The sequence below is a fragment of the Xiphophorus hellerii genome, chromosome 19, assembly GCF_003331165.1.
Source record: "Xiphophorus hellerii strain 12219 chromosome 19, Xiphophorus_hellerii-4.1, whole genome shotgun sequence".
Classification (NCBI taxonomy): Eukaryota; Metazoa; Chordata; class Actinopteri; order Cyprinodontiformes; family Poeciliidae; genus Xiphophorus; species Xiphophorus hellerii.
This window is the reverse complement of record NC_045690.1, coordinates 11,624,299-11,640,691: the sequence shown is the minus strand read 5'-3', so window position 1 is coordinate 11,640,691 and position 16,393 is coordinate 11,624,299. Positions and strand designations below refer to the sequence as shown.

Below are 16,393 nucleotides of genomic sequence, written 5' to 3'. Positions count from 1 at the left end.
GCTTCTGTTAGCCCTTCATATCCACCCAGCTGTCATCCCTGCTGTAGCTGGAGAATCAGTGGTGCAGGAAGCTGCCATTTACAGTTATATTATCTCTCTCTAGCCAGCAAGCAAGAGACAATGTTCAACTGGTGGTGTGCTGGCTGCAGTTTTCTATTAATTTCCATATAATTTACACAGCATACTCAAGGGGAACTCCTTCTAAGAAACTTCCCCTTTGTTGCGTCTAAATGATCGTCAAGCCAACAAAACGATAATCATCCGTTTGGATGGTGAGCGAGGTTCAAGTTAACGCTGACGGTAATTTCTTTTTTTCATCCCTCGGGGAATATTAGATTTAACATCCATCTACCTAAGTGGTGCGACACAGGTGTGATAACCTGTATTAGTCACCCCATAGCTGTTGTTACAGGAGCAAACACTTTCATTATCTCTCTATAATATCCAACCCAGTAAATTGATGTACTCAAACAATATGCGAAATAAGAGGTTTTGCCATCAAGGAGGCCATTCAAGTAGTCATAGACAAAGTGCCATGCAACAACAGATAAATGGAAGGAGAGACGGGTATGATGTCTCAGAGGAGCCGATATTTTTCGGAATATGGAACGCTCCAAATGGGCTTCAATTATTAATTAGCAAGAAGCAGAAGAAAGGCCGCAAAAATCAGTGAAAGATGAAAAGCGGAAAGATGGTTAAAAATGTCTGGCCTCTGCTCTGCATGCAACAACAGACACTGAAAGAAGCATTGCTGTTATTACGCTAGCAATTAGCATTTTGGACCACTAATAGTTAGGTTTTTGGTGTCTGGAAAGAAAATTATGGCATGAAAAAAAAGATCTTGACACTCAATAAGAGTCAGTACAGACTAATGGGGATTTTTATTTTTTTTCTATGTTTTTGTTCCATGTGTAGCTTTTTTTTTAGTTAAAGGATGGAAAGACCTTTGAAATCTGCCAGAACTTACTTAACAGTGTAAAGTATGAAAAAGTATTTTTCTGGCTGCAGATGGCTTGTATTTCAATACATTTTTGTGTTTCAAATCATCAAACACATTTTAATATCAGAAAAATGTAACCTGAATTTATATAAAATGCAGTTTCCCTACCAATTGAAAGAAGTTTCTCCTGTTCTGTTTTTCCTACATCATTAGATAATGGCTTTTTTAATTGAGAAGATCAAATGCTTTAGAAATGTTTTTGCAACTCTTTCCAAACTGATAGATACCAATGACATTGTTTCTCATGTGTTCTTAAGGTTCCTTAGATCACATGTTACTTTTGAGCTCTTTTAGCCTACTTCATGTTGTCAAGTTTCCATTTAAGTGATTATTTGATGCTATACAGCCGTCAGCATTTAGAAATGAAACAAGAATATGATTAATCTTAGCTAATTCATAATTTAACAAGGGAAAGATGTAATGTTTTGATATTGGACCATGATAATTTGGATAAATTTTTCTTGCTAATAAATAAACCATAACTTTGAATCTGATGTTTATTTTTATTTGGTCATTTTTATTAGGTAATTTTAATTAAAGCTTTTTTAATCATCCAAAACATTGAGGTTTGACAGAAAAAGCAAATACAACTGATATTTGTAATGAGATGCACACAACACTTTTGGTGGTAAATATTTAGCTTCCCCCCCCCCCCCCCCCCCCCCCAACACCCCACACACACACACACACCCACACACACCTCCCAAAACCAATTTGGCTGAAATTAAAAACGAATTTGGATGCAATTAAAAAAGAATAACTACAAATGTACACATACTCTCTGTCTACAGAAGTTTTCTCTTTACAGCTATCTCCACAAAGGGGCCTCAGCCTCAACGATGGCCAGGTGGAAAAAGGGAAAAATACATGCACTCATGCACTTAGGGGACAAGAGATGTTTGCTATAAATAGTTAGCGAGCTTCACCCCATCAGAGCTGAAAAGTGGGCTCTATTTAATTTAATTTTCCATCACAGTTATGCCTCTCTTCTTTGTTTCTTTGTTGCATGCTGAGGTCATAGTTCTAATCTCAAGCAAACAGACAAAAGGAAAAGTCTGCTCAGTATGATGCGTACGTCTGCAACCTATGTCTGCGCACCCATTCTTTTTTCTTCTTTGGCGATAAGACGTGTTGCATTTATTGGTTTGTGTTGTTCTACTTTCTTTTCCTCATGGGGAGCGAGGCAGAGGAAGATAGCGCTGCATCGCCTACGCTGCACGAACAGAGACAACCTCCTCCTCTCCAGAGCACTCCACATCTCTTACGGCTAGATACGTCACAGTCACCTTTGTCTAACTGCCTACGCAGTTAACTCAATATTCTTTAGCAGAAAATGTGGCAGATTAGACAGTATATTCCTTTGTGCAGTACTACCAAAGGAGATCTGCTTTTGTAATGTTTTGGTCTCCATGAAATCAAACTGGCCCTACTAACTCCTTATGGGTAAGATTGTGATGTTTTCCAGCTGACAGAGGCTGAGGCCTTTGGGACGAGGCTGCCAGTGTTTTCCCAGGCGGCAGAGCATATTGGCGGCCATCTGGCTCTCTGTGAGCAGCGTTCAGCCTTCACACTGCGCTGGCTTGCCCACCCACTGAGTCCAGAGGCTCTGGGTGCCTATAGCCCCCACAGATCCAGCACCTCTCTTCTGTTTTGACTCCAAGAGTCAAAACTTGAGGAAACATACAAAATTTTGATTGCTGGTAAAGTTGCAGATCTAGATCAAATGGAGTGTGATGAAATATTAATGCTATTTCCCACTTTTTAGATTTTACCACTGTTTGTTTTATGAATTTTGGTCTTTAAAAGTTGTTTTTTTTTTTAAATTCAAAGCAGGAAGGGCACAAATTCCTGTCACCCTGAGAATAATCTGTCTGTTGTCACATCGTATGACCAAAACATGAAATGACTGATATTCCCCCAGACGGCCTCCTGACGAGCAAAATCTAGTCTCTTAAATGCATCGCCTCCAGGCATGTGCAGCGTTACGTAATCAAGCCGCACTGTGAAATCCATGTGTTACAGCAAACTACAGTGTTCTCAGTTGTACGTCTTCTAAGGATGCATGAATGTACAATGAAGCATGAATTCTTAATTCACTGCGATGCTAAAATAGACACTCAACCATACACAAATGCTAATGACAACTGAGAAACATTGAAATCAAGGAACCACTGAGTGTTAGACTTCAGATCTTTACTGGGTGGTTTTAAACATGCAGAAAGTGAATAAAAAATGTAGATTATATACTCTGGAAAGCATATATAGTGGCAAGCACATACAGTCTATCAAAGCTATTAAACTGTTGAGGTAAAAACGCTACAGAGCTTTGTTCCTAAACACATTTTTTTTCTCATCATGTTTCAGATCTTCAAACAAAGATAATCTGGGTAGATAAGAACATGGTTTTTAAATCACAGAGAAATCGATATGTAAACCTACATGACTCTACGTGAAAATGCCACCATTGACAGCTACAACTGGACTTGAGTCAGCACTTTCACTCTGCAGCTCTAAAGCATCACTCTTTCTTTTTTAGATATTTGAAGTTGGACTTGCCACTTGTGTTGCTTAAGCTTTTGGTCGCAAAGTGATTAGCAGACATTCTCTTTTAGGATTTTCAGCTAGAGAACATAATTAAAGGTTTCATCAATTACAACAGGTTGTAAAGGTCATGAAGTAGCAAAGCAGCAAAGAGTATCAAACTACTAAAATGTTTCAAAGATAGTTTGCTATTTTCCAAAGCTCTACTTTTCTTTTGTTGGCCTACAAAATATTGTCTCCACAGTCTTGGAGATCTTCAAGATGTTTTTTTTGTTTGTTTTACAAAGCTCACAAACTTTGTAATCCTTTTTGAGTTTGCTTGACCATGAGTACATCTGTCTGCTTAGGTCTTAATTTGTCTGAGCTTCACAAGTTCAGATCTTAATTCAAGCAGAGATAAGGAAGAAAAAATCTTTTCCAACATAAAAAGAATGCAAATTTAATAAATCACAAATTTCTTTCTTATAGAAAATCCATATTTGTACATTTGAAATACTTATCCATAAAGAATCTTAAAAAACGAAATAATAAAAACGAGACAAAAGCCGCTAAATGAAGCTTGGTTGCCTTGAATGGAGAACATTTGGAGAACCCAGATACAAGATGTCAACAACTATGAATTTATGTTTCATCATACAAACATCGGCTCCATCTTTGTCCTCCATGCCTGCCTGGATGACTCGTTTCCAGTGCCCACGCAGGTATTTGTCACGCTGCGCTGTGGTCAAAGTTCAGCCAAGCTGAACAGCATGTGCACAAGCACACCGTGCTGTGTGCTGCCCTTTCTTTGACTCAGTGGCAAACCACTGTGCTGCGGCACAAGGCAGTGGTGATAATGGGCTGTAGGTTGCAGTTGATTTGTTTCTGCAGAATTTCTGGAAGGAAATATGACTATTTATTTTTGAGATCTAAGCTTTGTGTCAGGATGTCCATCCATCATTCCAATTATCTCCTGTCATACACTTATCAGAGATTGGGTAGCAGAGGTAGCAGCTCCAGGAAAAAAATCCAAGCCCCCCATGTCCCTTTTTACTCCAAGCTTCATTCAGGTCACAAAGTTCCTCAACTTATCCTTATAGAAACTTGTGTCCACAAATCTTGGGAAAGATCAGAATGTGAACAGACAAGTAAATAAAGAGCCTTGATTTTGGATGAGGTGCTGGTTTGGATGTCCATCTCCTCTACCATCCTATAATCACTTGTGAACAAGTCACCAGGAAACCTGACCTCCACTTGAGCAAGAGGCTCAAATATTTTTAAAACATCCTCACCTCAGATTTCATTTATGATTATCAAGAAGGCATTCCAGGTAGATATTTACAAGGATTTGACATTCTTACTAGGATTCACAGAGCAATATCAGTTGTTGCTGTCTTCCCACTTTTACTATCCTACATCCATATGCTAACAACCGATTTGACACAGTCTATTCACACACTGCCAGCATTTTTTTTATTGGGAGATTCAGAGATAAATCAGGATTTATCATGCCAGAGAGGAAAAGGTTTTTAGCTAGGAAAAAAATATGGCTAAAATTCCTTCAGTAGTCACAAAATCCTAATCTCTAAATGGCTACAACATGGAAAAACAAATCTTAGCTATTGAGGCAGATGCTGTCAACAATTATTTCACATCCTGTCTTTACTGCCCATACTTCCACTAATCTGTTTATCTCACCATATGAATGAAGAGTTATTTGGCTCAGAATGAAGCAGGAGATTTGGGACAATTTTGCAGTAATCCAAACAAAATTCTCAATGGTAGCAGTGGACACCATGGGAAATCAAATGAATAGAGTCCAAGCATCCCAGTAAAGGGCAAGGAATTTCACAAGCTATCTGTTGTGTGTGGGGAAATACCACTCCCTCATTGGCTATTACAGATTCTAGCCCTGAAGACTTAGCTACTTCTCCCCAGCAGAATATGCACATAATTAGCCTCCAATACCGCTAACCCTCTCCAATCAAACAGTACTGATTGAAAGTAAAGGCGCCATGGGGACGAGGTAATTACCCCTGACAATGAAAGGATCCTTCACTGCCCAGACCCTTCACTGAAGGGATTGGGAGATTATTAAAATGTTGGAGGGCAGCCTGGAAACGGACACAGAAGAAGGAGTATGGCTCTGAAGAAAGAGGAAAAAGAAAGAGTGGGACTTGATTTAAAACAACTGAAAGGAAAGACATCCTGAGCCCTCAATGTGAGACTGGTGCATGGTTAGTGGACTTTGATACAAATGAGAGGTTGTTAGGCGATTGTTTCTCAGATCATGTAATGTAGACTAGAAAGTGTGCATAGGCCTACCTTTCTGTAGACAATCATATTGGGGGAGTCTTCCTCTGGTTCTGCGGTGCCAGTCCCTCCCTGATCTTTGGACCCCTCCGCCATTTTCAGTAAGGCCTGAAGAGAAACAGAATAGCTACATCACCACTGCCCATAGGGCTGAATAAACAGCATGTAAGTGCCTTTGATAATTATTTTTCTGTCTTGACTAAATACATTTAAGCTGCAGCTGTAAAGGAGTTGGGTTTTTGTTTAAGCCATACTGTATTTATGACAAGATAAAAAGTTATCCAACTGATGATGGAAGCAACTTGGCTTAGAAATGCATGGAAACATCTGAATGCATAAAAAATTCAAACACAGGTATAAACTCAGTAGTCACGCCAAATGGCTTGTTAGCAAGTTCAAGCTAAAGCTTGAACTAGCATCAGAGTGAGGAGAAAAGGATATTTAATCGAACAGAAATGCTTTGTTAATGACAGCATACAGATGAGAATTGTTAAAATGGTTTGACATTATACAAAGGCAGCTCTAATACAGATAAGTTACAGCTAAACTGTATGAAATGCAATCTTTGAATGCACAACAATTGATTCTGTGAGCTAAGTGGGGAATAGCAGCAGAAGACTACACTAGATACAATCCCCTTCATCTAAGTAGAGGGAACTTAGCTACAAGTAACTCAGGCTCACTAAAACTGCAACATTAAGAGATGAGACAAAAAAATATTGCCTTGTTCAGTTGCTCTGATTTCAGCTTCAACAGGGTCAGAATCTTTTGTAAAAAACATGAAAAAAGGATGGTTTCTGTGTTGTTTCAGTGCTTCGGGCTGCAGGCAGTAGTCCAAAGCACTGAATAATACCTCAGTATTATTGTTGACCATGTCCATCCCTTTGTGAGCAGTTTTCTGATGCTTCCAGCAGAATAAATGCAGCACGTCCCACTGCTCAAATCATTTGAAAGTGGTTGCTGGAAAACAACAATGTTCACCGTACTCCAACGCCCTCCATAATGTTCACATCTAAATGCAACAGATTGGGATTGGGATGTGGTGAAACAGGAAGTTTATATTAATGAAGTGTAGCTAGCAAAACTATAGCAACTGTGTGTTGCTAACAGGTCAACATAAACTCAAAACTCTAAGCAATATTTCTGAAGCCTTGTCAAATAAATTCTATGAAGAATAAAGGTAATTCTGAAGGCAAAAAGCGGTCCATATCAGTTCCCTTTACGTGCATGTAATATATTGGCCAGTGGTTGTGATTCCAGCTTAAGAGCATTGGTTTTCACATTTGTCAGTTTTTGATCAATAAAATAACTTTACAAGATGCTGACTATCATTTAAGCATGTGAACATTAAATGACAAAATGTTAATCATATAAAGCAGCATCAAAATCCTCTATAGTTGAGCTAGTACTTTTCTGGAAGACAACATAGAGTAACCTAACATGCATGTTTTTGGAATGTGTGAGGAAGCTGGAGCACCCAGGGAGAAACAAAACATCCTAAGTGCTAATAACTGCACCACATTGCAAACCAGAATGACATTAAGAACTAAGTGAACTATATTTTGTGACACTCTATTAGATCTAATTTAATGATGGATATCTTAGACTTGACAGCACTCCCCACATTAGCTGGCCACCACCCTGCGGTCTGAAAGAAGTTGTTTTATTCACAGCTTTCAAACAGTCCCAGGCACTTTGTCTGAGCTGCCACATAGACGTATTCCTAAGAAAAATAATTCTGCTTAACTCTGGATTTCTACAAGCTACACTTTATAAAGCTTCTGTTGTCAATGAAGGATATGATGTGTATCCAACTGGGGAAACCATTTCTCCATCAAAGGTTCTGTATGCAAGTCATTCATATTTGTCACAGATTTGTTGATGCTGAAATTTGAAGTGCAAAACGGTGCAGAGAAAAACAAAATCACACCTTGATGACTCCTTTACTATTCATTGTGAGTACAGTACTACAGCAGACCCCTATTCATGGTTGGTATTTACAGATTCACCTAACTGCGGATTTTCCAACTTCATCCATCCATCCAGCCATCCATTTTTGTACACCCTTGTCTCTAGTGGGGTCGGGAGGTGCTGGTGCCTATCTCCAGCTAACGTTCCGGGTGAGAGGCGGGGTTCACACTAGACAGGTCACCAGTCTGTCGCAGAGCAACACAGAGACAGACAGGACAAACAACCATGCACACACACACTCACACCTAGAGACCAATTAACCTGACAGTCAGGTTTTTGGACTGTGGGAGGAAGCTGGAGTACCCGGAGAGAACCCACACATTCACAGGGAGAACATGCAAACTCCAGAAAGACCCCAGGCCTGGAATCGAGCATATCTAAACTATTCAAAAGAAAATGCAGCTTGGGAAGCTGAAAAGTCATAAAAAGTCCCATTCCAGCATATACAAGACACAGCTACCATATGGAAGAATATTCTTTGCTCAGATAAGACCAAAATAGAACTTTTTCAGCAATCATACAAATCAGTAAAAACAACTCCTCTGTGACATATTGTGGTGGCAGCATCATGGTAGTTGTGTATAAGAGAGATTTGGAAGCTGTTCAAAATTAATAGAACAATGAAGGAGATACATCGACTAGAATACTGGACGATAATAAAGCTTATCTTCCAGCAGGATGGTGACCTTAAAAATTCAGTCAGAGCTATGATGGACTGGTTTAGAACAAAACCTTCATGTTTGATAGACTTTTTATGACTTTTCTTTCCACTTCACAGCACTATTTTCTGTTATTCTGTCGCGTGATATCCCAATAAAACACAACACAACAACAACTTCAAGATGTGTGAAAACTTTTGCAAGACAAAGACTATGTTTCATCCTGTATCTAATGTACTGGCACATCTTCTGGAGGAGGATTTTGGTTTAAATTAGTTATGTAACTGTAGCCACAAATTACACAAGTTTGAGTGAGAACAAAGCAGAAATGGTCCATTTTCAGATTGCACAACAGCAACATGCAAGGAGGCTTTGTAACCGCTGCTGAGCACTCAGGTGTATTACACCACTGAGAATGATGATGTGCATGAGTGAATAAGTAATCACCTGTTCTCGCCTCTCTGTTTGTTATTGTCACCAGAAGCGGGGAGAGCAGCACTCCATTTTGGTCGACAGGTTTGTGCTCCTTTTAGAGTCTGAGAACATTAGACAGCTAATCTTTGCATCCTCCTCAAGTACTTTATAAAACGCCAAGCATGTATGGATTACATAGCACCTGAAAACAAAAGTGTGCAAATAGTTTCCTTGTGGACAGGAAGCTGTAATTTAAGAGAAGGTATTGCTTCCAATTCACCTGTTCAAGAATGCAAAACCAAAATCCACACAAGGCCCCTGGGGTCTGATGACTGTCTTAAGGAGTCAGAGAGTCAAACAATGCAACAAAATAAAGCAAGAAGACAGAATGCACAGTCAGAGGATAGAAGACCTTGCAAAGACTCAAATAACCAAGGCTGAAACAAACTGGGTAAACTGGGAAAGAGTTTGTGGACAGAGCATGCATACCCTGCTCCAAATTCACTAAGAACCATTCTACGACTGAAGGTCCCAAAACCCTGATCTGTCTCTGTAGTGCAATGCAACATCTGTGACACCTGACAGTTGCAATCGGGGAGCCATTTATTACCTTGAAAACACAAAAATAACGCCTGGTTCACTCTGCTCCCCCTGGTTGGCTGCCCCCTTAGCAACAAGCAGCAGGCGGCTTCATGGTGTAGCTAGCAGTAGGGAAGAGTGGATGAAGAAGACAGGGCGGTGAGGAGAGGGGGGATGAAAGCAGTGAAGCAAAGAGAGATGGAGAGTGAGAACTCTGAAGAAAAGGAAGCTGGATGGCCACTGCAGTATTCCTCTAGACCTCCTCTTCCTCCTCCTCCTCTTCGTCTTCTCTCGTAGCCAGTCCTGCCTTGCTCTGGCAGTTGAGGAGATCCTCACATGTGTGCACCTCGTTCATCCCTTCCTCTCCCCCGGTCTGCATGCGAGCGAGCGAGAGCAAAAGAGTGAGTGTGTGAGAGAGAGAACGAGACAGAGCGTAGACACTGTGCAACGGAGAGGGGCAGATCAAGCTGAAAAAGTGGGAGGGATGAAGGAATTAGAGAGAATATAAAGAGGGAGGAGAAAGGACAGGCAGCGAAAGTATGTAGGGTGTGTGTGAATGTGCGTGTGTATTGTGTGTGTTTGGGTGTGTACACATGAGAGAAACAGCAAGCAGTAGAGAGAAAGGACAGAGATGCTCTCTGCAGCAGCGCCCACTGATGCAGGAAAAAAGTAACAATTAAAATGGTATTAAAATGCTGTGATTAGTAATGCAGAACATAAAAAGCATTTGACGCTTTTGACCACAACATTGTATTTTAAAAACTAAAAGCTGCTTTTGTTGATTGCATGAACAGCGCCTAACTAGTCTAAGACATGTTTATCAGACAGATCTTTTTTCATTGAGGTTAATTATGTGGTTACTGCTGTTTCAAGTCATGGAGATCCTCTGGGTTGAGTGATTCTTTTTTTTTTTTCTTTAACATGTTCTTTTGGGGTTAGGGAACATTGCAGAAATTGCAAAAATGGGCCTAGCTTACACTGTTCCAAAATGTTTCTCAAGAGCTGTCAATTCTGAATCAGGTTTTATAATGGAGATGGGGCGGTGAGGATGGGAATGGGCGATTAAAGAGAAAAACAAATACTGAGGCAAATTTCATTTTCTATGAAAAAGTAAGCAAAATAATTTTAAAATAACTTGTGCCAAATTAAACAAAACAAAACATGATCTACATGATTATGTCTTACATGAAATGACAATAAATTACTATATTTAAATCATAATTTTACATAAACAGACAAAAAAAGAACAAAAAATTCAAACATTAATGTCGACTGACTGAGAATAATATCCATCCACAGTATTTGAACTAAATATTGAGTCTGGGCTCTTTTTGTATCATTTGCTGCATGTATGCAATGTGAGTTGGAGGCAATTAGCTTGGTTTGCCTACTTTGGATCAAGACTAGCAAATGATATGGATTCCCAAATTTATCACTAACTTATTTCCGCCACAGTTTTTCCGTGCACTCAATTTTTCAATAATATTCTTACCTACACCATTCTGTGAACTGTCAGTTCATTTAGTAGTTAAACTTCATGGCTTTCCCTACATGTGGAGAATGATACTGACTTGTCTGTCAGCAGGGTTCCCAATGCTCACGTTAGCAAAAACATAGTATTTCTGTTTAAATATATGTATATTTAAAATTGTATTACGTAATACTCAAAACAAACAAACAAAAATCGACACTTATAATTGATCATTCTTTGTAATATGATTTTCACTGTTTGTATTAAATGACTCAAATGGCTCAACCTCTCAATGATTTCTAGAAGCTTTAAAAAGAACAAAATCCCACTGAACTAAGTGAGTCTTGTTTGTTTTTTATCGAAACAGGATTTTCAAAATCAAAAGTACATTTTCTCAGGATGATGCTAAAAAGCTGGTTCAGGCCGTGTTCTCTTCAGCCCATTCAAAATCTAAAGTTATTATTCACAGCCCTAGGAGATTTGGATTTGAGGTTACCTCTTATTTTTAGTAGCATGTTGATTCTTACTTACAGTAATGTTAATGTTTTGTAGAGACCCAGTCAAGGTCAGGACTTGAATTAAATAGAGAATCTGTGGATGGAACCAAAGATGATGGTGATGGCAAGAAGGTCTTCCAGTATCAAATACATGATAGAAGAAATGTTTTCGAAATACCAGTGGAAACGTAAAAAGCTGTTGTTTGTGTGTTTGAATGGCTTAACAGTAAAAAAAATTGCTTAACATAAAAAAGATCAGTTTTATCTATTCTCTGTTGTTTGCTTTTACTCCTGCTTCCTAGGTTTTTGGATTGTAGATGGTATTTTTTCTAGTGTACCTTTAAAGCTCATTATTTTGCATGTAATTTGACCTGTTTTTAGAATTAGAATTTTTACCGACACATGCTTTGTGTTGGTAATGGATGATTTTTATTTTAATTTGCTTATATATTGCTTCGGTATTTAGATTGGTTTTTTTTGGGGGGGGGGGTTTAAGCTCACAGTAAATGTTTCATATTGAAACTAATTTCAATATCAGATTAGGAATGATAAAATCCTTAGTTTTCAATTGTTAACACAATTTAATATGGAGAAAAGATATCAAATCAACTTGTGGGAATATATAATCATCCTCTTGTTTAATCATGAAATAACCATGTTTTTATGGTTTGGTTTTATTTTGTTTAATAATAAAAAAAAATCAAGTGTGACAAAAAGCAAAAAGAGGATAAATCTGTCTCTCTGTCCCCTTTCGTCCAATGTTTCATTTCCTCCTTCTTTTCATGTAAACTTTGGAATCATTGAAGCTTAAATGGCAATCCAATCCATCTGACGTTTTTTTTCCTGCAGTAAATGAGATCCTAGGAGGCCCCAGGGAAGATCCAACAGAATACACGCGGTGGCCAATTTGTGAAAACGTGCATGCAGAGTGAAAAAAAAAAACAACAGTCTTAGATGTTTGTGTAGACAGAACCCGTTCACCAGTTACAATAGACTCACTTCAATGGTTTCTTTCCACTGTTTCTTAGTCTTTTTTCATGCTTGCCTCTGGGATGTCCTCTCTTCACTGCTCATATTAATATTTCACATTCTCCAAAAGCACCTTGCGTGCTGCTTTAAACAAGCCTTACGCAGGAAAAAAAAGGCCACTGCTATTTACTTAACATGCTTCTGCTCTTTGGGGAAAAAACGACAACACACAAATCTGCTGTTCTCTATACATTTGGGGATCCGCTGAAAGTGAGGTCACATGTTCACATATGTGGTGTGCCTGGTGGAGTGTAAAAGCATTTGTTGGCCCAAAGGATTAGTGCTTACCTCACACATTTCTTTTTACAGCAGAAAAGAGCATCCATTCACTACTTTGTGTCTCTATGCAATCAGTGCAGAGAGCAAAATGACACCCACTCTGCAATGATTGCGGCAAACTTAAAAAAAAAAGAAAAAAAGTGCTGATCCACAACATGCACGCCTTCAGAAAGACACAGAGAACAGGCAAGCAGACAGGCAGAGAGTTCTCTAATCTGCTTTAAGGGGGGCGGCCCTGTTATAATCTGCATTACTGTGAAATTACTGAACACCATGTTCAGACTCTCACCAAGGCAGGACAGTAACAACTCAGGCCTCCCACAGCACAGCAGATACAGCAGGAATATGTTGACTGACGCAGTACATGAAGATGCATTGGAGGCATTCAATATTTATAAAACTTGCTGAAAATCAGCGTTCATTAGGTTTGCAGATTTTATTATATTGAAAATAACTGCAATGCAAAAGAACAGGAATTAAAGTCACATCCAAAATCTGTAATGCAGTGAAAGCTACAGCAGTGTCTTGCAAAAGTATTTACAGCCAATGACGTTTTTCACTTTGCCACAAACTTCTAAGTAATTTATTTATACAGAAGTATTAATTGTAAAGTGGATGGAAAAATCTAAAATTTTAAATCTAGCTCCTATTGTATGTTTGGGTTAGTCCTGTTAGAAGCTGATTGTCCATTAAAACACCTCCCCACACCATGGTACTGCCACCTCTGTGTTTCACTGTTTGTTCAAGATGATGTGTAGTATTAGTTGTCCAACACATATAACATTTTGCAAGTAATCAATGTATGCAAGCAATGTAAAACACTAAAAGGTTTGCTGTACATGGATTGAGTCAAACTGCAAACAAGACTTTCTATGGATTTACTTTCTTCACTCTTCTAAAAAAAAAAACACATCTGGGAAGTGCATAACTAAAAGTTGTCATGTTGACACATTCTTTTACGCTAGTAATGGATGTTTGGAGATCCTTCATAATTAATGTCAGGCTCTTGTCTGCTTCTCTGAATAAACGCCTCTGTCACCTGGCCTGGCATTTTAAACAAGAGACCATCTATTGGTAGGTTAACAGATGATCCCTTTGTATTGCATTCTTTTGAATGGCCAGAGCTCTGAGAGATGATAATTATGACTTTCTTTCAAACTCACAGTTAGGCTCAACTTAAAGTTGGACTGTCATCTGAGACCTAAACAAAATCAGCATTAAAATAAAATAAAACTTAAAAATCTAAGGGTTGAGTACATTTGCATTGCATAATCTATGTCACCTGAGGTTCTAGTTACTTTATACGATGATCTTCATCTGTATATCTATTCAGATGAATAGAATCAAAGATTACCTTAATCTCATTAGAGTAGATATGTGAACATATACTTAAATCTAGTTGACTCCCAGCAGTGATCACATTACTTGTTCCAGAATCAAAGGTCCTTTTTCACGCTGGATCTATTGGTTTATTACATTTAATCAATCTGTGCGATCCAGGTTTGCCTCTCCGAAGGCAAACGGCTTGTTCAATCAGAACAAAGTGGAAAAACAGCAGCTCTATGTTAATCACGACACAACAGCAGGCGGCCACCTCCTGACGGCTTTCACTTTACTTGTAAAGCCACATTCAATAACCACAGCACTATTACAGGCTCATGTTAGAGCACACATGATGTGAAATTTTAATTAATCTTCCATAAAGTGCTGCTACGAAGGACCACGCATCAGTCAGGGTGTAATTCAACAAAATATCTTTAATAGATAGAAACTTTTTTTTTTTTTACACATCACAGCTCAATGGAAACATAATCACATGCTGTCACACATGTTAAGAATGAAGGCAAAGGGGTGATCTGCTCTGTCAGGGATCTCAGACTCTTCTGAGTCCAGCTTGCAGGCATTGTTCAGTCTTTAAACCCCTTATTTCCCTCTTGCATAACCCTCATTTCTCTCTCTGCTACTCAGTTAAGCAAAAATTACATGAAAAATAAAAGTATAAAATAAGACTGAAGGTGCAAATTTTTGATGAATATTAAACTCTGCTTATATACAGTTGCACAGTGTCTGAATACAAAAGGAAGCAGTTACAGCGTGAGGTTTAAATAAGGGCTTTGGTCATCCACGGACCAAGTTTTGTATCAGGATTTCAAGCAGGTTTTTGCAGAAACCTGTAGCTGAAATTTTCAGGATTTATCTTAGTATGTGATTATACACGAACAAGTACCGATTTAATCTACCCTGGGAGTCAGATTGAGGCCATTTCACATGCTATGGATGGACAAAAGGGTCAATTTCATGTAGTGCTTTACATGTTGTCAAATAATCCACTGCAGCAGGCAAGGCAACCAAATGTTATACATCAAAAAGCATAAAAATAATTTGTATTTTGGATTAAAGAATTTGTCACATAGGATGCACATTTTCTCAGGAAACTGTCAGATATCTAACATCTCATCCTTCTTGGCCATCATCTTTGTCATAAATAATGTTTGTATTATATAACAGAAGGGCAAGAAAAAAAAAAACTCCGACTTCACATATTTACAGTCATATGAATTGTATATTTGCATCTTTATGGCACCCATTGTGTTTGTACAATGTACATTTCTTTCTTGTTGTGATCATTTTCACTGAACAGCCTTTAATTTACCTGCACAGTTGTTTACACACAGAAAGGTCCTTCACCTTACAGTGCTTAGTGTGTGCTAACATAAGGGCTGTGTCTACCTAGCCATGCTACCATCAAAAAATATCATTTGGATTTTTATTTTGGTTAGTGGTATAAAAATAAAAGGTGATGAGAAACAGCAACAAATCTATAACATTTAAATCTACAAAAGTGTCCATGTGGATCTGCCCAAAATTAAAGGATGTTTTATTTTATTTTATTAGAGCTTGATAGCTGTCAACAAGTTCAGCTTCATTCAGGTTAGCTGAAGAACTGGTACCAGTACCGGTCAGAAGTTTATAGAGAGATCATCACTGTGAAGGCTTTTTTGATTTTGGACTTTTGATGATGTATTTGAACAGTTTTTTTCTCATTTTAATTAATGACAACTTCAATGGATTTTAAAAGCAAGAATCCAATGTTTTTATTGTAGAAAAGGAAAAAGAACTGTCCAAACTTCCATTTTCTTGAGAAGGAAGGTAAACTTCTGATCAGCAGTGTAAACAGGGTCCGAAGCTTTATATCCCTTTAGGTTAGTTTCAACATTTCCTTCTCTAACATGCAAGGATGCCACCAAAGCATTATATAATTGTATGTACTCCCATGAGGGGAGTGCATGCCGATAAAATCTAACAAAAACTGTTCATTTTCTCTGTCCTCTTTTTAAGTCTTCAGCTGTTTTCAGGATTATTTTTACAGATCCAGTAGGATAGCATGTAAAGTAATGTTGGAGCTGGTTTGATAAGGAGACCAATGTAGAAAACAAACACCAGCTTCAGTAGTGGTTAACATCCCAGTGGAGAGCAGTTGACATCTGTGGGCATCAGTTCATGTCAATGGTGTTGAAGACCCACTCTGTGAATTTCTTGAGCTTGGCTGAGGCGCTGTAGGATTCCTCCAGGAGACGCTGGTTGTCCTCTCGCAGGCTTTGGATCTGGACTTGCAGTGAAGCCTTGGCATCTTTCTCCTAATATTAAATAAATAATACAG

The 16,393-nt window shown here is 38.5% G+C and overlaps 2 protein-coding genes across 6 annotated transcripts in view; both read right to left on the bottom strand.

The window, feature by feature from the left end:
- The window catches only part of LOC116708816 (regulator of G-protein signaling 6-like), a 49,478-nt gene extending 39,551 nt beyond the window's left edge, over window positions 1–9,927 (bottom strand). For 2 of the 5 annotated variants that reach the window (XM_032546857.1, XM_032546858.1), the window contains exons 1-2: window positions 9,488–9,925; window positions 5,846–5,941 (exon numbers count right to left, since the gene is read on the bottom strand). In XM_032546857.1, the coding sequence (XP_032402748.1) occupies window positions 5,846–5,929 (84 nt within the window). In that variant the 5' untranslated portion in view covers window positions 5,930–5,941; window positions 9,488–9,925. Of the gene's footprint in view, window positions 1–5,845; window positions 5,942–8,910; window positions 9,107–9,487 lie in introns of those variants that run through there. The other 3 variants (XM_032546855.1, XM_032546859.1, XM_032546856.1) reach the window with 3 other exon arrangements.
- A 4,542-nt stretch (window positions 9,928–14,469) lies between these two features.
- LOC116708950 (signal-induced proliferation-associated 1-like protein 1) overlaps window positions 14,470–16,393 on the bottom strand; it is a 43,891-nt gene continuing 41,967 nt past the window's right edge. Inside the window, exon 21 of the mRNA XM_032547114.1 lies at window positions 14,470–16,370. Coding sequence (XP_032403005.1) covers window positions 16,227–16,370 — 144 coding nt within the window. The 3' untranslated portion in view covers window positions 14,470–16,226. The remainder of the gene's footprint in view (window positions 16,371–16,393) is intronic.